The sequence below is a fragment of the Acipenser ruthenus genome, chromosome 1 (assembly GCF_902713425.1).
Source record: "Acipenser ruthenus chromosome 1, fAciRut3.2 maternal haplotype, whole genome shotgun sequence".
NCBI lineage: Eukaryota > Metazoa > Chordata > Actinopteri > Acipenseriformes > Acipenseridae > Acipenser > Acipenser ruthenus.
The window spans coordinates 6,787,384-6,810,891 of record NC_081189.1 but is presented as its reverse complement, the minus strand read 5'-3'; the positions used below and the strand labels follow the sequence as shown (position 1 = coordinate 6,810,891).

Below are 23,508 nucleotides of genomic sequence, written 5' to 3'. Positions count from 1 at the left end.
TGCTGCACTGGTGTGGGAGCATTTCCCTCAACCTTTCTAACTTTCGTTCTATTTTGAGCAAATCATAATCCTAAAAAGCTGTAGTAGATCCTCACAAACATAAGAAAACAACTAAGCTTAGTTTTAGTTTTGAATGAATACTGTTGCTGCAGGTCTGTAATGTTCCTGGTCATGTCGTAAGATAAATAGCAATAGTTTTCTTATTGCACCACCTGTATAATTCCTATTTAGGGTTTAAGTCCTGTCTTAATGTTTCTCCATAGTATTAACATTGTGGGTTTGGTTTTGTCTGACAGTGCTTTGACAGTTCTACTGTAAGATGTTATTAGACAATTGACTTTACCTATTGTTTTACCTGATGTACTTTCTTTTTAAGAATATGTTTTACTGGATTGGTGTACAGCTCTTTTAGATGTCTTCTGTTATAACAGAAGGGAATTTATCATAATGAGAGGCACACATCTTGCAATACCATTGTACCTGTGGGGACTGGCTCACAAGTATAAGCAGCCCCTATGAACAATATTCCAAATCGCAAAACAATGGTTAGCAATCTCAGCTTGAGAGGCATTTGTCCATCACCTTTTATGAGCACCTAATTCCTAAACCCTCACTCAATGAGGGGCGTTGATGGAAGTGAACAGGACACCTTATAGCAAGAACAATGGCAATAGACAAGCAATGCATAGTGGCCAGGAGATGGAGCCAGAGAATGAACGGTGAGGAGTACTGTAGATAATTACTTGGATATGATGGACATGTGACTAATAGGCCGATTTGGCAAGAGGCCGTAGAGGATCCGCTCAAACTAAAGAGATGGTAGCTCCTGCTGCTGGTTCCTGTAATGAAGATGATACTGATGAGAGACGAGCCTTAGATATATTATAAACCAACTTTCTGACGCTCATAACTTACCGTGTCAGAAAGGTGCAGCCACAGGGCCGTCTCCAGCAGTGATGTGGTGTAAAAATAAGATGCTTGGAATTAAACTGAGAACAGATGCTGGGATACTACGCTGGCGATTGTGGTCTGATGTGGAGCTGTGCTCTGTGAGTGAGGATGGTTCCACTGGACCTCAGTGATGTCCACTCTAGGTAGAACAGCTTACTATTGGTTGGTCAGGAAAAGGTAGTTTTATGACAGAATTAACCGTAATATATTTAAGCTGTTGCAGAAACTGATTTTGTAGTGTAGTGTAGCCTGTAATCCTAGTGTGTTGAGCAGTGGTCTGCTTAACCCAAACACTAGCGTCTATACCCCTATAGCACCTATCCCTTCACCTTCTGAAGTGTGTAGTGCGCTTAATGTTATTCACTTCAGCCCAAACTTTTATTATGGAAAATGCAGGCTGTTCAGTGTAGGCAGTTAGGATTATCTAGGCAAGCTCAAAAGAAGCACAAAACCAGGTAAAAACAGATATAGATAATAATGATAAACTCAATACTGGAACCACTCCCGTAGATCATAAAATGGGAAAGGTGAACAATAAACAAAATGACATTGAAGCTGTACTTGATCTTATGCCCAGGGTGTGATTTCTATAGTGCCTGGACAGTCACAGGCCTGGGTTGGTATTTGCAGTAACATGGTTTTCCACACAGAGGTTCGAGAAGTGCTAAGGGTTATTTAACTGGTAAACAGCTATTTATATGGGATAAAAAAAAGTATTCTCCTTACTCACCTGAGGATCACTCCTGAAATAAATAATGTATTAAAACCTAGCTTCGAAACGAAGCATCTGCTTCTTTCATGAGGCTCTGGCAACGAGCCAGACGCAGTTATATCCGTAACGGAACTCGATTTTCTATTATAGTTACTAATAGAAAGAGTTTTTTTTTAAAGATGTAAGTCTTTGATTTTATTCAGAAAATCTGGGAATCATGATATTTTTCAGCTTTTTAGATTTTCCACACAGTAAGATTTTCCACACAGAATTCAGGGCAGCCGCACACAAACCTATTGCCATGAAGAGAGGTTTTATTCCACAACTCATAGAAAACTTTGGTCTCAACCCCATTTGTCCAAATGATTAGAATGAGTTCATTCTCGCTTTATCACTCAAAGTGCATGCACATAGAGAGGGTCCCCATATTCACGTAATAATCGCACAGTACATGAAAGGATACAAACAGTGCATGTTGAAAGTGTGGTGAAGATTTCTGCAAAACCAAGGCAGTTATCGTGATTTACCACGGTTTACCAGTGCTTCGCTCTGATTTACCACACTTTGACTTTACCTTTACATCTTTAATATGCATCTGCTGTAGTACGGTATATCTCAGTAAACATGTCTAAGGCAAGGGACAATGATGGAAGTGACGAATATGTATTTGTTTGACATTTTGATTTGGTCTTGCCACCCAGTTTAAATCGCAGGGCTGTGGAGGTCAGTGAATCCAGTTTTACAGGAGTGGCGCTCTAAGGAAAGGGGTCCTTTTGTTTTGTTTCCAGTTAGTTCTGTTCAATACGATCTCAATACAATCAATGGATATTCTGTTGTTGAAATCTATAAATGGTACAGAAGCAGGCATTACAGTAGCAATAAAACAAAAGGACTGGAGCTTAACAAGTAGTTGGTGGGGGTCACATATTTTCAAAGCTATGGAACTTTGCAATCCAGTTTGTTTAATGCGATTACCAAGGCCCTTCAGAGGAATGTAATTGATGTCTCTTATTATAGAACATAGGCAGCTTCAGGCGAACCCCTCCCATACTCTTCCGCCCCGCACGCTTGCATGTGGGTTAAAGAATTCTTCGACAGACGACTCCGAAGTGCTGCCCCAGTTTTCTCTCTCACACAGATTTTTAAGTCCTTGTTCTGTGGGAACAGCGTCTTTGCATTTCATAATGGAAATATTGAATCCTGTTGCCACTGGAAAACTACTGCAATGATACATGAATATGAAGGCACAGAGGAGGCAGTCAGTAGTCATCTTTACACTGTGTGTTAGGCTGTATTGCAGAAGTGTGGAATACAAGTCTAGAGTGGTTAGGCTAAGCTTATACAATGCCCAAGTTAGACCCCACCTAGAGTACTGTGTGCCAAAACATCATTGCACTCAAGAAGGTACAGAGAAGGGCACCTAGGCTGATCCCAGGACTTAATGACATGAGCTGCTATATGGGGAAAGGTTAAAGTAATGAAATCTCTTCAGCCTAGAAAAAGAAAGGGAAAGAGGGGGCTTGATTGAAGTCTATACGATCATAAATGGAATAGATAAAGTTAACCCAAGACACTACTTCAGATTTAGCACAAGAGGGCATAAAGGGAAGCTGAGTAAAAGTAAGTTTAGAACAGAAGGGAGGGAGCACTTTTTACAGAGTCATACATGCATAAAATAGCTGACCAGGTGGCATAGAAGGATCTAAAACAGAGGCTAGAGTGTGTGCTTTTAAATTAGTTTCTCCCAGTAGGGGAGAATGGTGTGCTAACAAGGGACAAGACTTGATGGGCTGAATGGCCTTTTAGCGTTCCCAGACTTCTCTCATGTGTTTTAGTGGTCAGTTGACCCAGGGTTATATACAGTATTATAATACTTGTGTTTTCCATGTTCATATACACAGAACAGGCAGTTCATTTTATTGAATTAAGGCTCTATAATATGACACTGTATTTTAACTGCAGAAAGGCTTTAGTGCAGCATTTCAGCCTAGGGGAAGTTCACTGATTTTCATTTTATTTTCTACTTTCTTTTTCTTGAATCTACACTTTTCAAACTAGGGGACAATGTTGAAATCCTTATCCAGTTAAAAAATGTTTAGTATCTACATAATTGTCTGCCAGGTATTAATATTATTATTATTATTATTATTATTATTATTATTATTATTATTATTATTATTATTATTATTATGTTTATACGTCCAGAATGTTCAATTGAGAGGTAGACCATGTGACAGTGTTGAAATTTGTATTACCAATTTGACCTAGAATCCTGTCTCAAAGTACATTGTGGTAAAATACCATTCATCGAGTAAACGCTGCTCAACTGTGCACTTGGTTGTACTGTGCCACTGAATTATGGTATGTTTGTTATCCAGTTGTGTGCCGTGGGGTGCTTGAATTTGTATGTAATCCACTCCACTTGTGCTCTCTGGAATACAGGTCCCTGCAATCAGCCTCATTACTGTAAAGGGAATGGAAAGGTCACTTCACAACCTGCACCTGATTACCCAACATATATTGTGTTTGTTTTTTCAAGTGGAAGTGTATACGCTGGCCCTGGGTCACGTAAGCAAACACTCTTCATAATTCACAGTGTTCAATGCCTGCTGCAATTAATCAAATGTTTCTGCTACCGTGATTTGTTTTGTTTGGGTTCAGTTTAGTTCAGTGATCCGCAGTTCTGCAGTGGAAAGAATGTGATGTGCTCTTGATCCCCAAGAATGCCTGTTCTCTCCGTCCGATAATCAGGGCCGGATTAACGCAGGGGTTTTAGGGGCTGCAGCCCAGGACCTGAGATTTTGAGGGGCCCCAAAATATATATACATATAATTTATAATACAATACCTAAAGCATGAATAAGTAGTGTGTGACTGTATGGGTCGGAACAACAGGTCTGTTTTAGCAAGCCGTATTGCATTGGAGGAGCAGGGACTGCCTGATCATAAGACTTGACCTGCAATCAAGTCACATGCCACTTTTATCAGGTGTGCTGCGGCGCGAACGTGACGCAGATCAGAACCTGTAAATGTCTGACAAAGCAGCACCTTGGAAGTATGAAAGGCAGAAACACACCAAGTACAGTGTCATCGCAAGGAAGATGCATATTCGTAAGAGATAAGGACAACACATTTTCAGATAACTTGCTATTACGACAAAAGAGTCTGCAGTTTGCATTTAACATTTTGTATTTGAAACTGCCAGTAACTAACGCTGTGGCCAATGCTCATTTTCAAAACTGGAGCTAATTCAAACATCGAATCAGATAAAATATGGATCAGCTAAGACTGAATCATTTGACATTAATGTTAATTGAGCATGATGGTAGTAAAACAGTAAAGGGAAGCAAATTAATATGCAAAGAGGGGCCCCCAAAATGATAACAGCCCCGGGCCCCCATTAAACTTAATCCGGCCTTGCCTATAATACACCACTCATTTCAATGAGAGCGGCAGCATTGCTGCAGGAGGCTGCACTACGGTGTGGAGATGAATTGTGGAACTGGATGTGGTGAACTATTGTGTTCTTGTAAGCATCTACAATTTAGGAAACTATTAGAGGTTCATATTTTTGTTAGCACTTCATAACTCGACACCAGTTTGCTTTTTCAGTGTTATTCAATATCTGTTACACGCAAGCTGTTATGACTGAAACTGGTGTGACACAGGAAGTGATGGAAATAGCTACGGATGGAAATTGTTTTGGTAGCAGTGCATTGTGGTACAATGTAGGCAGAGTGGTGCGCGTTAGAAGGGAAGTTTATGTAAAATGGTTTCTAACCGTACGTGTGCCACTGCTGGAGAAATAAAAACCTCTCTTTTTGTAGTTGCTGTTGATTCTTATTAATAAGCTCAAGGCTGTTTTTAAGATAGAAATGTGCAGGCAGCTTGATCAGTAGCCTCCGTGTCACGTTTTAAAGCCAGATGCTGTAATTGAAGCCACAGACCCCCCTGAGGAAGCACAGCAGCTGCCTGAACCCACTGAGCCACCATGCTGTTCCCGGCGCATTTCTCATTTCATTTCTGGTCTTTATTAATAACCTAATTATTGACCGAGCCCAATGTTATTTATGTGAATATGGATTTCCTGGCTGTGCGATGAAGTGCAAATAGCATGCTTCACTTGTATGATTGGGTTGCTACTTCTGCTAGTTGTGACTTGCCTGATGCACAACAGAAAGAGCATGCTGTGTGCTTAGCACAGATTTCCTGTTCTTATCACTGATTAATCAGATCATGATTGTGTGACTTTCTCCGCTAAGCAATAAACCACAAACTGCAAAGCTACGAAAAAGTGTTATAGTCAAGTCTCTGGAACACAAGACATTTGAGATGCTGTCTTTTTTTAGTGTTAATACAGTACATCCATCTTTGGAATATTTAATAATGTAAGGCTTGTACAAAGATGTTAGCCCAACACACACACACACACACACACACACACACATACACACAGCGGACTATGTTTTCAAAGATGAAGTCCTATTTTTTTAAACGAGAAAAAAAGCAATTGACTTTTCAAAACTAGTATCAGACATCCAAGTGATGTAATCGTAGGTCTCTTCCCTACTACAATGGTTTGCTTCTCAATTTTGCACAATACTGGTGAATTTTCATCAGTAATGTTTTGAAATCAAGGTTTTCTAACATATGCACTTACTGTATATAAAAGCTGAGATGCTCGCAATGCACTTCAATTACACTGGGTCTCCAAACAGTCTCCAGACAGCCCTACAGCGAAGTCACTTTCTGGGCTAGAATCAAACTGCCCGCACTGGAGGTTTTTTAATTATACTGTGCCATTCATCTCCCAACCCATCATATTTCCCCAGAGAGCAGATCTTTGCACAAAGCACCCCAGAAAACAATCACTCTGTTATATCACTTTAGGTTAGATAATTTAAAATATACATTGTTCCAAGAAAATTAAATAAATAAATAAATAAATAATAATAATAAAAAAGTGTGGATATATATATACTTGTAGTTTCCTCCCAGTCTAGGGGCAGCATCTTTAATGGTATAGTTCCTGGAATCTGAACAGCGTTTGTGTTTGCTCTTTCATGTGGTGGGGTTTGTGCCTCATTGTATATGACACCCCCTGGCACACTCATGGTAGAATTCATTGTTTGCTATAAGAAGTGTTTAGTGTCCGCTTGTCTTGCTTCCCTGCTCCTGCATTGCCACTAGTTCCCTTTGAAGTATGAAATGTAACCATTACCGAATGGGTATTTACCTCCTAAAGACCCGAAGCTGGAATAAAATATATCAAAGCTGCTTAACCGAGCCTCTGTGACACAGTCATGCCGGCCCCCGAGGGTATAAAAGGACCTCACTCACAGAGCTCAGAGCCATTTTTCCTTTCAAGACCTGACCTGACAGGAGAGCTGATTCAAATAAGTACTTGTTAGTTTTTCTGTTATAAATTTTCACATTTATTGTGTTTTACACAAATTGTATGTGATATTACAAATAATCGCTGCATTAGTTTTACTAATTACAGGTATTTGTGCACTACAGCCTATTGTTTGTTACATCCCGCTGCGGCCTTGTGCCCCGCGTGAAGACTACACGCAGGCTTGTCTGCATTGCGTGATGTAGCACACGTGTAGTGAGAGCAGCTGCTGGACAATCCCTCCCACAGCATCTTGATGCCGTTTTGGTGTCAGCTTTCGCATCACCATTACGAGGGCTATTAGTTTACTAACAAGCAGGCTTCCCTTAGTCTCATGTGGGTGCTGACTGAGTGGTTTTGCCAGTAGCCTGCACAGGTGGGCATCCCTGTACATTACTACCAGCAGTAACTGTGAACCGAGTGGACCGTACCGGTACTGAGGTCACCGACCCTCTCCATTCCCAAGCCGGTACTGTCCGTACTGAACCTGGACCGAGGTTACCGCACAGGTACGGTGCCAAATAAACCATACCATTGGTACCGTACCAACCTGGTGCTACTGTCACCGACCCAGTACTGACCTGGTTCCAATAAGTTGTTATTTCATTCTAAGAAGCAGGCTTCCTTCAGCCTTGTGTGAGTGCTGTCTGAGTGGCTTTGCGAATAGCATGCACAGGTGGGCATCCGATCCACAAAAAGGGAAACAAAACTGAACCAGGTAACTACAAACCAATAAGCCTGAACTCTATTATATGTAAACTTATGGTCAACGGCTTATTTTTCCACCTGAGATTGCCACCACTAACCTTCGACCAGATATTGTCTTGTGGTCTGGATCAGCACGCCTTGTTCACCTGGTAGAGTTAACAGTACCATGGGAGGATGCTGTAGATGAGGCGTATGAGAGGAAGAAACTGCGGTATGCTCAACTAGCTGCTGAAGCAGAGCAGCGAGGATGGAGAGTCCGTGTTTACCCAGTGGAGGTTGTCGAGGATTTGTGGCACACTCTACAACCCGGTTTCTCAGAGACGTCTGATTCAGTGGCCAAGAGTTGCGTCGCACAGTGAAGAACTTATCTGAAGCAGCAGAGAGGAGCAGCAACTGGCTGTGGTTGAGACAGAAAGATTCTGGCTGGGGATCTCAAACACAATAGAAAGAAAGAAACGGTGATGTACGGGCAAGTAAGCTGGGCTGAGTTGAGTGGGGGACGGAGGGGGGTGATGCTGGGACGCCAGAATCACTGTCCCGCCCTCTTGAGGTGTCGTGGGCTAGTCGACGAAACACTGAGGATGGAAGGTGCCCACTTGAAGACCCCAGAGATGTACTCTACTTAGCTCAATCCAGACGGTTGTCATGCTGATGCGCTAGGGAGACAGCACTGTGGTTGATCCCCGGAGCCAGCATCGCAGCCGTTGTGTGTGCTGATGCGCTAGGGAGGCAATAAGCTGATCCCTGGAGCCAGCATTGCACTTCAGCCATCAACACCAGACAGAAGGATATCTACATCATCATGTCTTAGTTGGTGCTTATCTTGGCGAGAGCCGAGTTCAAATCATCATGAAGTTTTAACATCTACTATCGTGTAATGGAAATCATGGAAACTATAATAAGATCCAAAATGGAAAATTACCTATATGGTGATAGTATCCTGGGAGACAGTCAGCGTGGTTTTAGGAAAGGGAGACCTTGTCTAACTAACCTGCTTGATGTTTTTGAGGATGCAACATCGACAATGGATAATTGCAAAGCATATGATCTGGTTTATTTAGATTTCCAGAAAGCTTTTGACAAAGTCCCGCAAAAAAGATTAATTCTCAAACTAAACGCAGTACGGATTCAAGGAAATGCATTCCCATGCATTAATGACTTGGATTCTGGTATAGTAAGCAAACTTGTTAAATTTGCAGACGACACAAAAATAGGAAGAGTGGCAAACACCGTTGCAGCAGCAAAGGTCATTCAAAAATGATCCAGACAGCATTCAGAACTGGGAAGACACATGGCAAATGACATATCATAGAGAAAAGTGTAAGGTACTGCATGCAGGCAATAAAAATGTGCATTATAAATACCATATGGGAGGTACCGAAATTGAAGAAGGAATCTATGAAAAAGATCTAGGAGTTTATGTTGACTCAGAAATGTCTTCATCTAGACAATGTGGGGAAGCTGTAAAAAAAGACAACAAAATGCTCGGAAACATAGTGAAAAGTGTTGAATTTAAATCAAGGGAAGTAATGTTAAAACTTTACAATGCATTAGTAAGACCTCATCCAGAACATTGTGTTCAGTTCTGGTCACCTCGTTACAAAAAGGATATTGCTGCTCTAGAAAGAGTGCAAGGAAGAGTGACCAGAATTATTCCGGGTTTAAAAGGCATGTCGTATGCAGACAGGCTAAAAGAATTGAATTTATTCTGTCTTGAACAAAGACAACTACACGGTGATCTGATTCAAGCATTCAAAATTAAGGGATTTTTTCAACATGAAAAAACAAGGACCAGGGGTCACAAATGGAGATTAGATAAAGGGGCATTCAGAACAGAAAATAGGAGGCACTTTTTTACACAGAGAATTGTAGGAGTCTGGAACCAACTCCCCAGTAATGTTGTTGAAGCTGACAACCTGGGATACTTCAAGAAGCTGCTTGATGAGATTCTGGGATCAATAAGCTACTAAACGAGCAGATGGGCCGAATGGCCTCCTCTTGTTTGTAAACGTTCTTATGTTCTTACCCGCGGTAACTGCGGACTGGTAGACCGTACCGGTACCATACCGGTCACCGGCCCACACCGTCTCTGGTACCATACTGTACCGACTCGGTGCTAAAATCACCGAAACTGCCCCGGTTCCGACCCACTACCAGCTGGTGTTTACATCCCCAGTCTGGTACCTAGCCGGTCTTGTTGGGTCTTGAACAGCCCCGTTGCTGTCTTTTAGCAGCAGAGGCAGCTACTGTACATTGTTACTGTACATTGCTTGCTATTTGCATAATGCCTTGGTTTTATCCCTGTAAGACATGCAAGGCCAGCCTGCCTGTGGAGGACAAGCAGATGCTCTTCCTGCCTGGGGTCAGAAAAGGAGACACTGGTGAACCTCAGTTTCTACGAGTTTTGTGTGCATTTCTCAAAGCGTACGCTGGAGAAACATCTTTCCCGCAGCTCTACAGAGCACTCTGCGTCCCTCACCTCTGCACAACAATCTTCGTCCACCACCCTCTGTTAGAGAGGAGGCTGCGTCCTCACACCATAGCTCTGTGCCAAGGGAGAGCGGACGACACGCACGGGAAAGCCTGCGTAGGAAGCTGTCTTCATGGTCTTCCTCATCTTCTTCTGCCTCTCCTTCTCCTCCCCCGAGGAAGAAGTCGTCACCGGTATAAGCGATCGGCGGACTCGATGCAAATGGAGAAGCTCTGGGCAGCAGTCTCCCACCAAGGAACAGTCCTCGCAAAGTGGCTGCATGAACATTCAGCACCGCCTGCCCCGCCTGTCCCTTTGGGATCCCAGGGATACAAGCGAATCTTGGCAGTAGGATGAAGCGCTCTCCATAGCCCTTTAGTACCAATGATATTTTTAAGACACTGATATCTTATTTTGTGGAATGTCTTAAACCGACAAAAAATGTAATTGAAATTAAAGGGCAATAAAATAGATGCTGGACAACATCAAGATGTCTAGTATTAATATGATGGTTATTTCCAGAAACTTGGCAATAAGGGCCATAAAAAAGAAAAGTAAAAATAAAAAACAATGATTTCATTCATTTTACGCAAAGGAATACCAGCAGTGCTTGGACAAAGATTCTTAAAGACCTTAACTCTCCAAAGCTGGCTCAGAATGTATGTTTGTATGCGCAATGTATACAATAAAAATAAGCAAAGCTGCATTAATACAACCCCCACTCCTTTAAGAAAGGATTTGAGGGGCAGGTAATAAAAAACAGTGATTGGTTCATGGGGCATGTGGAATTAGTTTAGACATAGTCGAACCCTGATCCCAGTGGCCGCCCCCACTTTTCCTGGACTGTTTTGTCTGAGCCTCCCTCGGAATATGTCAACAAATTTCCTTCCAGACCTTTTGAAACCAAGAGTTAGAATCTATTTTTTTAAATGCCTAATTTGGAACAGATGCGCACATAAAAAAGAGGTTTGTCTTGTAAAATATTTGTAAAGAAAAATAACTCCAGGACACAATAAAAGGATCCTTATTTCTCTAACAGGAGTGTCACAGAGGGCACTGTTTTGTTCCGGTAATATTTGCTCACTTCTCACACTATTTGATTATAAATCAAAACAGGAGTGCAGGGGAAGGCAGAGAAGCAGATTAATGGGGAAGTAGTTCAGAAGGGTCGCATGAGTAAAAGGGGGTGTATTTAATCCCAAACCTTGCTGTCGAAACTGGAGGTTACAGTTTCATTTAAAAGTATGTTAACCTTTAGCCTTCTAACAATGTGTTAAGTATATTTGTTTGCATTTCATTTTATGTTCCGTACAAATCTTTTTCGCAGTTTTTCCATTATCTTGTCACAATGTTTTAACCGAATGCACTCACACCTGCATACACCTGAGCGAAGCTGAAGATTTCACATTTCCTTAGGAATTGAGAAAACATTATTCTTTCATACAGCTCATGCTGTCACAACAACAGCCAGCTACAAATCTGTGAGCTGCAGCTCAGTTTCAATTGAAAATTATATAAACAATTGATTTATTTGCTGTGTAAAAATGTTAACACAGCAACTTCTGCAGTACATACTGTACCTTTTCACATAGTTACAGTACCACTTATAATCAACTGTCTAACAACTGGACTGTGCAACTTTTTTTCCAATGTTCGATTAAGTAATTTATGTATTGAAAGAAAGAGAACATTTTAAGTGACAGATAAATGATGTAATGTGGGCAGTCTGCAGGGCTCAAGCGACTAGGCTACTGTGAAACTGAACTGACAGCTAGGTTGTGCTGATGCACATCACAGACCGGACCGAACTAGCCTATAGACAGACAGAATGGGGTGTTACCATAGGAATGAATGGACAATGACTTGCACAAAAGGGACTGGGCACAGAGACTGATTGGGATTGGAGAGGTGATGTTTTAAGGGGTAGGGGTTAAGGGAGGTATAAAAGGGAGGCCACGCCTACTTGGGGCGGAGAGAGTTTGGAGTAATGAAAGCGATCAGACCTGTGATTTTGTACACCCTTTTATTTTAGCGTGGTCACGGCCTACAGCGACCAATACCAGTATTATATACCAGCTGATTTCTTTGTCATTGGGACTGCCAGCTGTTACAGCATGTTCATTTAGCACCCAGTTAATTAGCAGTGAATAAACCGTGGAGTAGAGAACTACAATTATGATATGGTTAATTGTTTTATAATTTGTAAGTGTAATTCCGTTATAGCAATGAACATGGGCTACATTCTCAAAGCTAGTTTACTCCTAATCATCATTAGCCATTTGTTTTCTGAAAGGAAACACAGTCCACACCGCCTAATCAGATTTGTGCTTAAATGGGATACAACTTGGGAGATGGTTCTTCTCAATGCTATTTATGTCGTTTAATTGTGATGTCACTTTGTTTAATTGGGGTACAGTATTTTCAAATGATGAACGGAGGTTTGCGTAGCACAGTGCAGTGAGTACGTGATTACGCTGTGACTTGCATACATTGTGTAAACCATGTTGAACTCTTGAAGAAGGTGGTTTCTCAGGCTTCTGTTGCAAAGAAAGTTGGCGTGTCAACATCACAGGTGTAGAAATAAAAAACAGCGATTCATTTTGTTTAGGAATAAAAAAAAAATTGACTATTAATTTAAATGATTTATTAAACATTTATAATCATAATGTGATGTGATTTCATTCTTTTTCAAAAAAGTGTGACTTAGGTTGTCTCAAATGCCTCTCGTTTCATTGCAACAGCCGCTTGTCCTGAATATTTTTACTTCTCCCGAAGCGTCCCAATAAAGCACCGCCGACTGTAACTCCATTTACAATTCTAAAAAATAAAGAGAAGCAACTTTACAGTCCAAGCTTCTAAATCAATGGCAGTTGTTTATTTCAACCCTATTGTGTGCAGGTTTGCTTTATGGAAAACAACAAATGCTCATGACAGCTTTGAGTAAATACTGTAGCTTTGAGAATCTGGCCCATATTTCTCCTCCTGACTTCTCTACTGCACTGTAATATTTACTGGCACCCAGTTTCCCATATTTACTGCTTTCAGCAGCCCTAACCGGGGATGTTTTCTTCCCAATGCCCACACTCCATATCTCTCTAGTTGTCTTTTGGGATTATAATGTAGGGAAGCTCCGAGGGCGAGCAAATGGAGCCACTGTGAAATGCACCTTGTTTTAAAACATCTCGGTACATTTACCCAGCTATTCACTGTTGTATAGTGAGAACATAATTATTAATGAATAGTGTAATCCAACTACTGAATTAGAATGAAGGCCTTGGCACCATGTTAAGTCATTGCAGCTACATTTCACAGTAAAACATGCTGCTAAAAAAAAGCTTTCAATAAATAAATAATAATAATAATAAAAAAAGCTGTAATCAAAATTCTGCAATGCTGTAGTAGTTCATCTCAGCCCTAGATAAACATAGAATGTCATATGAGAATTTTGATTTTGTCTGACTGAGGGATGTGTATTTTTATTTTTGTATAACCTGTTAGACAGGTGCTTTATTGCCTAGATGTAGAAGTGTTGCTGAAACTCACCAGAATACACTTGTGTACACCCACCATGTTTTGAAAAAATGAGCATTATAATACTTAGAATTTCCATGGAACCTTTCACATACCTTTTTAAAGGACTTCACAATGCTTCTGTGCTTCTTCATTTGTTCTAGGACTCTGAAAGAAAAGGATTCATGAACAAACTGTACGCCATACAGGATGTTTGCATCAGCGTGCAGAATGCTCTGGATGAGGTGGCCTCATACGCTGAACGTATAAAGAAGTAAGTCAGCAGGTTGCTTTTGCCTAAAATGTTCCCTTGTTTAGGGTGCCAGGATAGCACCACACTGGATGATGTATAGCCAGGCTCCTATCATTACTTACCTCCCTTTATGCCGGCCTATATTCCCTAAAGATCTAGGAGTTGTGGATATCTTGGTAATACATCTTCTTAAGCCCTTCCTGCTTTAAGGTGGCTTTGATGTGAAAAAAATCGTCCTTCTTTTTAGACACCCAGGACGTTTCTGTCTAAAAAAGATACAGTGAAACAAGCTGCCAGCCAACAAGATAAAGTAGTGTCTGAAGGAGTCTGCTCCTCGTTTCACCACTGAGGAATGTGAGGGGGACTTTGGGAAGATGGTAACCCTTTCCTTCCATTGCATAACGTGTATGGAGGAGTCAGCAGGGTCTGGTGATAAGATAGGGACTAAGAATGATGGAATCCTGGGTTTACTGTGTGACCTTGGACAGCCCCCTGATCTCCATGTGTCTCAGGCACACCGCCGCTGTGACTTTATATAGCAGGAGCCCCTAGAAGTGTGATATCAGTAGTTATAGGTTGGGCCATGGGCTATCTCACATTTGCCTTACCATGATATAGTTTTATTTTCAGTTCTGCGATGTCTTCATTATTTACAAGCTGTGTCTTACTGACTTTGAGTTTGCTTAAAGAATCCTTGTTGTTTTGTCATTACCTGTTCTTCCTGGTTTCAGGAAGATCATGTGACACTGTGACCTTTCACCTCTGTAGACTTCACTTGGGCCCAGCATTATGGTATAGTGTGTGGAGCCAACTGAGTTTAACGGTCAAGTTAAGGAAGCATAGTCAACGGGCAAATAATCATACCATGTTTTGTTCAGGCTGGCGAGGGATTTGTCTGACGTTGTATTATCCTTTTAAAAGTTTACCCAATCATTCACCTAAAATGTTGTTTCATTCCATGTCTTTTCAGTACATTCAACTGGACCGTGCCTTTTCTCAGCTGGTTGGCCATTGTGGCTCTCGTTGTCGCCACCATTATCGTCTACTTCATTCCCTTGAGATACATTGTGCTGGCCTGGGGTAAGTTGAGGTCATTGTCAAAAATATTGGCCACTGGGTGACACGTGTTCGTGTTTCTGAGTCAGTTTTATTCCCCAGGTAGTTTCACTTGCAAGTACGCAAGTACTACTGGTAATTGTAATTGTGGGGATTACAAAAAGAAAAAGAAAAGCAGCACACTGAACTTAGAGTCTCAGCCAGTTTCATTTCTGCAGCATCTGGTGACAGTTTCTGAGGAGCCTTTGATGCTGTCCTAGTTTAATCTGTCATGTTCCATGTTGCAACTTCCATAATGCAGGTGGAAAGTGCACTTATTTATACCCTCCAGGTGCTAACTAAGCCTTTTCCCCCCTAGGCGTTAATAAATTCACAAAGAAACTTCGCGACCCGTATACAATTGACAACAACGAGCTGCTTGACTTCCTCTCCAGAGTTCCTTCAGATGTACAAGTGGTAGGTGCTTTTAGCTTCTTTTCATGTGAGGTAACAAAGACTCGCAGCATTCAGAAAGGTCGCAAGATGGTATTCCTAATGCTCTATTATTTATAATATCTTTCTGTTATCTACGCATTAGCATTCATTAGTGTACAATGTTATGTAAAGTATGCAAGGTGTATTTAACCCTCTGAATCTAGCTGTGCAGGTTATATTTTTGGCACAACAAACTGGCAATCTGAATACATCAATGCTTCTACCCATAGTGCTTGGATTGGGCACTGGATAGACACACCACGCCTAACAAGTTTGGAAGATTCACAACTTGCACTGCTTATCATAAAAACATTATTTTACTCGGGCATAATAAACACAGTAAATCTGATGCATGGCTATAACAGTTCTATGCCATGTTTTTACTTAACTTTGCTATCACTGAAATAACCCTCAATGACCAATTCATTACTACTGTGTTCTACGCATTCTAGTAGAGACCCCATAAATACTGGCACCAATGCATCCTCACAACACTGAATCCTCTCTTCTTGAACAATGCTCTGCAGGAGTTGTTCACCCCAAGGTACTGTCTACTTAGAAGATTAGCATAGCATTTTATAACATGCCTCACAAACCAGCAGGGTTTCAAGCAATGAGGGCCATCCCTGGCAGCACCCCCAGAGGGCATGTTACCAGCAGTCAGTGGAAGGTCTAAAGTATATTTTGCCAGATAGCGATCTGGGCCAAAGGGGTACATTTTCATGAGAGCAAAGTATAGCAAGAATGTGCTATGAAATGGTAATTATTTCTCTTGAGAACTTACTCACAGCACACAGTCTTTAACTGAGGCACAGGCCAACATTATAACACTTTGTTTCCGTTAACATAGTAGAACTCACCACTACTGTCTGCTGATATTTGCAAGTTGCAGAAGTGTTAGTTGACAACTTGTATAGTGTACATATTGATTGGAATTTCCTGTAGCAATTTACATGTTGTTGGTAAAAGACTGAAACCTGAAAGTAGGTAATTACATATAAACAAAAGTAACACGTATGCTGTAGGCTTGCTGCAGAACTTTTAGCTTCTCCTTGACGTGTATTCCCAGCTTTACTCTCTGCAGTAGATTTCAAAGCTTCAGTCTCCTGCTGAGGAAGCCGTAGCTATGATATCGTTTAATACCATAACACTGGGTTTGGCATCACAAGAGATGAAGCCTGCGACGTGTGTTTTATAAACAGCATATTATAGTATCATTAAAAATGTTCTGCTATTATTCTTTCTTGCTGATGTAGCTTTAAACTACCCCCCACCCCACCCTAACAAATAGCAAGACAGAAATGTTCCACACGTTGAGTCCTGGGACGTCACCTGACACCGCTCAACTAAAAGCTCTTGTACGATGAGACCCAACAGAGCAGAGGCTTCAAACATTGTTTTGTAGTCCAACTGTCAACATGAGGAAAGGAAGGTGGAGCAGCCTTTGTGCTGCTGAGGGTCTTTACTTAACGTCTCCAGTGACGGCTCATTGTGTTGTCAACTTTTCCAGTTTGCTAACATACCACAGCTGCAGATTTTAACTAGCTTACTATGTTATCTTTCTCAGAACAGCTTTCTTTATAATACGAGGGAATGTAGATCTTAAGACTTGCCATTCTAAACCGCCTGCCACCAAGAAGATCTTTTATTCTTGTGCTGTGTTGCCAGTATTTCCAGAAAGATCTCCCAACGGCAGACCGATTTTTTTTTTCTTTGTTTGTTTCTGTCTTTTCTTTAATGCTTGATATAAAACTCGGCTTGATGCCTAAGAAGGTTAGTGTAAAACTCATAATACTCTGCTATACACTGGTTAAGTTCTGACCAGGACAGAGTCCCCTACCAAGGTATAAAAACATATTTTTTACTGTACATTGACTAGCCAATAAATTAGGGAGAGACTTTAACAGCCCATGGTTACTGTGCTTTGGGCAAAGGCTTCACATCCGGGATACTGTCTTGAAGGACACTGGTCAATGCAGCCCCTGTGTTGAGAGTCAGTTGCATGGGCTCTCATTATCATAGCCCTTGTTCAGTCACTGAGATCCTTCTGCTTTCTCAGGATTGTTGCTCTCAGCTCTCATGTCTCACCATGTCACGTGATCATATACTGTACATTTGCAGGGGTTTTTTTGTGGTACCTACGCAAAGAAATTTGAAAATGTCCTGTCATTTTCACAGTTGTTATTTTACATAATGATATTTGTGGGTATAGTTTCCTTTCTTAAAAAAAGAAGTTTAGAAGACAAACTGCAATTCGCCCCTTGGCCGCGAGGGCAAGGCCTGTGACGTCAGCTTTGCCCTAGAATAAACAACGGAGCTACTCTGACATGATGGAGAGTGAGACTGTCTGTGTCTGAGGACGATGGAGCAGCGTGTTCTAATATCAACACAGACACAGCAAATTCATAGTATAATCCAGGTGCATTGGTAGCTAACTAGATAGACATGTAAATAACTAAAAAGGTTGAAAATCTGTCTCTGAAAAGTTTCCCAAAATCACGGTGTAGTCATGGTAAATTTAATAAAATTCACCGAAGCAGTTTGTGTTGTGTGAAATCAATTGTATTTAAATTTCAACTACACTTCTAAAAATAAATAAATAAATACATACATAAAAACCTAGAGGGAAGTAGTATGCTTATAGACAGTAAAATGCATACATTTAAAATATTTACACAGAGCAAAGAGTTTGCCAATAAGAAAGCTGGAAAAGCATGTAATTACATCTACACCACAGCGGTGCTGCAATCCTGAGACACAATTCATCAAAAACAAAGTTTGTTTTACAACTATAGTATGTACTTGTACATTCATAGTGAAAATCTAAAACGTGGTAGTTAAATTAACAGTAATATTTCAAAACTGTTAAAGAAATAAATGGTGAACGACCAAATACAGATATTGAGTGTAACATATAGCTTGCATGAGCGGGTCGTGGAAATATTAAATACCGTATTACTTCGAATTAACGCCTCACTCAGATATCAGCTTTTTAATAGACGCCGCCCTTGAATAAACGCCGCTCTCCATAAAGAAACGTAAATACGGTATTTTTTTTCTACCCCTGTTCAAAAAATAAAGAAAGAAACGCGCAACTCTGCCTATGTACATGACACCCCCGAAGAGACTGCAACCTCAATCCAGCATGTAATACAAACTAATGTACACCCACCTTAGTAAGCAAATATTATTTTATAGAACAGTCCCGACAGACAACCCAAGATGAACTACTTACAGCACAGCAGTCCTTCACGTCCCTTTTTTTTCCAGCAGAGTTCAGTGCCAACACAGCAGGGGATAAAACAAGGGCTGTCTGTTTACCTCGTCGTCAGCTTGGATGGTGAAAACTTAAAAACTCAGAGGAACTTAGAGCTTTGCCGGTCACTCTAAGCGCTATCCGAAAGCTGGCTGAAGATATCTTCTTCTAGGGGGTTAAGTTGTTTTGTTTTTTACTCAGTCCTGTACAATTATATACAAAAAACTTGCTTACTATCTATGAGATTTTGTTTCGGTTTCTCTTACAGAGAAATTACAAACAAGCAGGTAAATTACTTTAGCATATAGGCTACCGATAACAAAACATACATTGTGATGCTTTGTTCACATTACTGTACACTGCAAAAAAAAGTTAAGCACTTTGAGAGTTTATTTTCAAAGCAAAAATAGTGAAAATGAATGCAGGGTTTTCAAAATAAACTGGCAATCAGATCCACCGCCTAACACTATTTGCGCCGGCTACTTTATTAAAAAAATATTAAGATTATTTTCATGTATTATCAATCATTCAGTCCATATTTTGTCATATTATTGTACTGTAAGGTTATTTAAAGTACATATGCACCAAAAAAAAAAAAAAAAAAGCGTATTCCTTTTGTTTGTGATATTTTAAAAAATCTGTACCCAGGTGCTTGTGAAAGATATTGGGGGTTCATGTATAGAGGCTGTACGCCTTTAAGAAGAAAGGCATGATGGGATATCAGCTGAACACTTGTCAGCTGACATACAAATGCTTAAGTGCAGAGGTGCTGGATTATTACACTCCAGTTTCATGCAACAGTTATGATGGATACATGTGTGACTACTGTTGTGTTAAAAAAAATGGTTAAAATGGACAGTTTTAAAAAATGAACAATTAAAAAAATGTAGAACAGCGAAAAACAAAAATGGACGTGGATTAACAAAATGCACTGAAAACTTAACATAAAGAAAACAATTTAAATGAAGCAATAAGCTCAATAATTAAGCTAAAAAGGAAGTGACAAGGTTCCCGTTTTTTATTTTTTTGTGAACTCCAATAAACCTACGTTATCTTTCCCCAGCCAAATCTTAGAGTGCTTAAATAAGCACGGTAATTTACCATAATAAAAAACAGTCATGAAAAAGAAAATGTAGAACATAACAAAGAGCAACCAGATATAGTCATCGAAAGACAACACATTATCAAATTCTTTGTCGTCTTATGTATTTAAGGTAAGGCAGGTTTATTTTTCCATTAAAAGTGCTCCCGGCTATAATGTTCTGCCGCCCGGATGTTACAGAATTCCTGGGGAGAACCCTGGTATACACACAGCATATGAAGTGTTTTTCAAAGCAAGAGTTGCAGAAGCACATAAAACCGGCAGTCCTCCTTCTGCCATTCTATCACTTGATGACAAAAATCGCCCCGTGTGGTGAGAAGGTTCTCACAATGAATCACTGACGACACATCGCTGGCGACAAAAATCACCCCGTGTGGTGAGAAGGTTCTCACAATGAATCACTGACGACACATCGCCGGCGACAAAAATCACCCCGTTGTTAAATCTTGTTATGAGATTTAAGATTTTAGTTAAATATTTAGCTAAATGTTAGATCTTTTTTAGAGATTTAGCTGGCCAGTTAAATATTTTGCCAAATGTTAAATCTTGTTAAGAGATTTAAGATTTAGTTAAATATTTAGCTAATTATAGGGCCATGGGCAAAACCTATGTTTGCAATAAATTAAAACACTTATTTATTTATTTATTTATTTTTTTAAATCTCCGGGCCATTTAAATTTATCTGTTTACATTCATCCGTTTCAACAATTTTATAAAAACCAAAAAAAAACGTATAATTTCAATCTGTTCAATAATAATACGTGTGTATTGTGTGTGGTACGACTTGTCTGCTGAACCGATCCCCATTGAATTATGCAATCTACTGCATTAACTGTATTTTCACAAAGCAATTTAAGAGCAATGCCTCAAGTAACATTATAGAAATAAAAAAAAAATGTTGAATATGTACAGGCAAAGAAAAAGTAAAAAACTATTCTGCTGTTTACAAAACTTAATAAAAAACCTGCACGTAAACAAACAAACAAACAAACAAACCTCTTAACGTACCCCCTTTTTTAAAAATGGTTTATAAAAATCACTTATTTTTGATTGTGACAAACAGGGCTTGTTCTAAATCACAATGCTTTGCAGGTTATAGAAGGTAAGCCATTTGTTTTTATTTATTAGAATGTCTCCAATCGCACTTAGCTTATCTTGTGCCCCACTTTGTCGAGAAAACATTTGCGATGCCGTACTGACTTGCTTTCTTATTTTTAGATGCTCTGGTGTAAAATGTAAACGGGATCGAGTCTGTGTATTGTTGATGAACTTTTAGTTGAAGAATGTAGGAAAGAGTTTCAAAGGTTAACTGTATAACTGTGTTGTACAGTTGTACTGGTCATGATTATTTCACTAGCTCTACACCGAGGTAAACTGCAATCCATCCATCCATCCTGCTGATGTGTAAAATCATTTCATGATCATAAATGATATGATTATTTCCGCAACCCCGTCTTGTAAGATATTTTTCTTTTAAATCCCACTGAAATGTTTGCATTCCCAGGGCGGGCTCAACGCAATCCGGTTTTCGGGGTTTTGCTAAATGACACAAGGCTATGTGTGGTAAAATAAATGTGTGTCTGTATCAACTAAAATCCACACATATATTTCATTATAACACAGACATACGCTTGTACCACTGGTACTCGCGTATGCACAAACCGAATGTGATGGACGCCAGTCCTATTTAATTTTGATATCCACTGTTTCCTCAGTTGGATGTCAGATGGAAAATCAATGCCAGGTCACCCTTTCTCCTTTACTAGATTCTGATTTACAACCTACTACTTTGCAATAAACCAATTTCCTTCGTGAAATGTCTGCTCAACAACGATGTTTCAAATGTTTACATTAGCTATACTTGACCTGAACAGCAAAGTTGATGTCACACACCGGAAATGACCAAACTCTTCAGAAGTCTGAAATTACCGTTGTCAGTTACCTCAGAAAATCATAAATATCTCTATTGTTTGTTTATTTGATTACTTAATTTTCACACAGACCTTATTAGTAACATCTGCTCTAATGTCAGTAAAATTTCGGCATCCTTTGCCTATTACCTTCACTGTTTGGTACACATTTAAGTCAGTACTGCCGATATAGAATGGCATTGTGTGCAAAAATGTGCAAAATGCAATATTTAGACACGCTCAAGCTATTGCTAATGTTATCTAACCTGAATAGTGTGGTGTTGGGACACTATAAGCAGCTGGGAAACCTCTTGTTATTTTGAAGCAGTTTCCAAGGCTTGCAAAGAGTTAACGTACAAAACCCCACTGTTTCCTGGCAGAGTATAATTTTGCTTTCTTTGTTTTCTTTCCCGTCTTTTCCCTTCCCAGCTGGTACTTTCATACAGCTATAAAGGAATATTTGCAGGCACATTCCCAAGCCTTTCACAGTTTGCTCCCCTCCACCTGACTGCAGCGTGTGTCTGTGTGTTTTAACAGGTGCAGTACCGAGAGCTGAAACCAGATCCTGGTCACAGCCCGGGTAAACGGAAGAAAAACAACCCCGGGTAGCCAGCTTCCTCCTCCAAGGAGCCTCGCCTCGCAGCTTTGAGAAGATGAAAGGACCATCCTTGACCAACAAGGAATTCTGCTCCTCCTTGTTATCCATCTTATTTATTTTCTTTGTAAATAATGTACAGACTCAGAAAAGTATAATTACCATTATACAGAGCACTTTAATGTATTTATTTATTTGGGGTGTATGTGGGGTATGGGTGGGTTTTGCAGGGTTTGCCTGTTTCATGTGCGATTTAAAATCGCCAGTCCTTCTTAAATGGCATTCCTGTGATAGTTAAACCTGTAAACCTTTCAATCATAACCAACAGATACCACTTTTTAGATTGCTAATACTCAAGTGCCAATATAACCATGTTATAACACATGTAATCACTTTATTTACTACACGATCAACTTAAACATGCCTGATTACAACATGAAAGTATTTAGTTGCACTTTAATTACATGTGTACTTAACTGAGTGCAATTGCAGTATAACTAATGGCAAGTAAAGTGTTGCATTTTATGTTAAACTCATAAACTCAATGTCAATCGCTGCAAGTTTTCATTCGCAATGTTTTCTAAAGCAGGTGATTTTAAATCCTGCATTAAGAACATATTCAAGTACGACAGGAAGAGACTGTGGTTACCGCCAGGGTATCTCCATCTTAAAACTGCCGCACTCTTGTTGCTGTTAAAAAGATAGGTAAACTAGAGTCCTTCAGTTAAACTGATCTTTGATACTTTAAGACGGCAGTTCTGTTTGTGAAGAATGTATCGCATCTAAGTATGCACTTTTGCTCATGTACTGTTAAAAAATCTTACTATTGGGTCCCATTTGTTTTTTTCCATGCCTATATAATTTATTTATGTAGAATTCATTTTTTTGTGCTCTAATCCCAATCAAGGTCACCTGTATAAAATGCTGTACAGACTGTACATTTTTTTTTTTTTTCTGGTATAAATTGCTAGTTAGTTTTGGAAGGCATGCCATCTGGTCAGTCATTGCTGCAGAAATCCCAGTATAGTCTGTGACACTGCTGTCCGTACTTTGCTTGCTGTTGCGCTGTTTTACATGAAGTGAAAAGATAAAAAAAAAAAATATTTTGAAAATATTA

The 23,508-nt window shown here is 40.0% G+C and overlaps 1 protein-coding gene across 9 annotated transcripts in view; it reads left to right on the top strand.

Moving 5' to 3' along the window:
- The window catches only part of LOC117404022 (multiple C2 and transmembrane domain-containing protein 1-like), a 150,701-nt gene extending 127,193 nt beyond the window's left edge, over positions 1–23,508 (top strand). For 5 of the 9 annotated variants that reach the window (XM_058986470.1, XM_058986366.1, XM_058986607.1 and 2 more), the window contains 4 exons: positions 13,910–14,019; positions 14,969–15,078; positions 15,413–15,510; positions 22,334–23,508. In XM_058986470.1, the coding sequence (XP_058842453.1) occupies positions 13,910–14,019; positions 14,969–15,078; positions 15,413–15,510; positions 22,334–22,405 (390 nt within the window). In that variant the 3' untranslated portion in view covers positions 22,406–23,508. The remainder of the gene's footprint in view (positions 1–13,909; positions 14,020–14,968; positions 15,079–15,412; positions 15,511–22,333) is intronic. The other 4 variants (XM_058986564.1, XM_058986508.1, XM_058986745.1 and 1 more) reach the window with 2 other exon arrangements.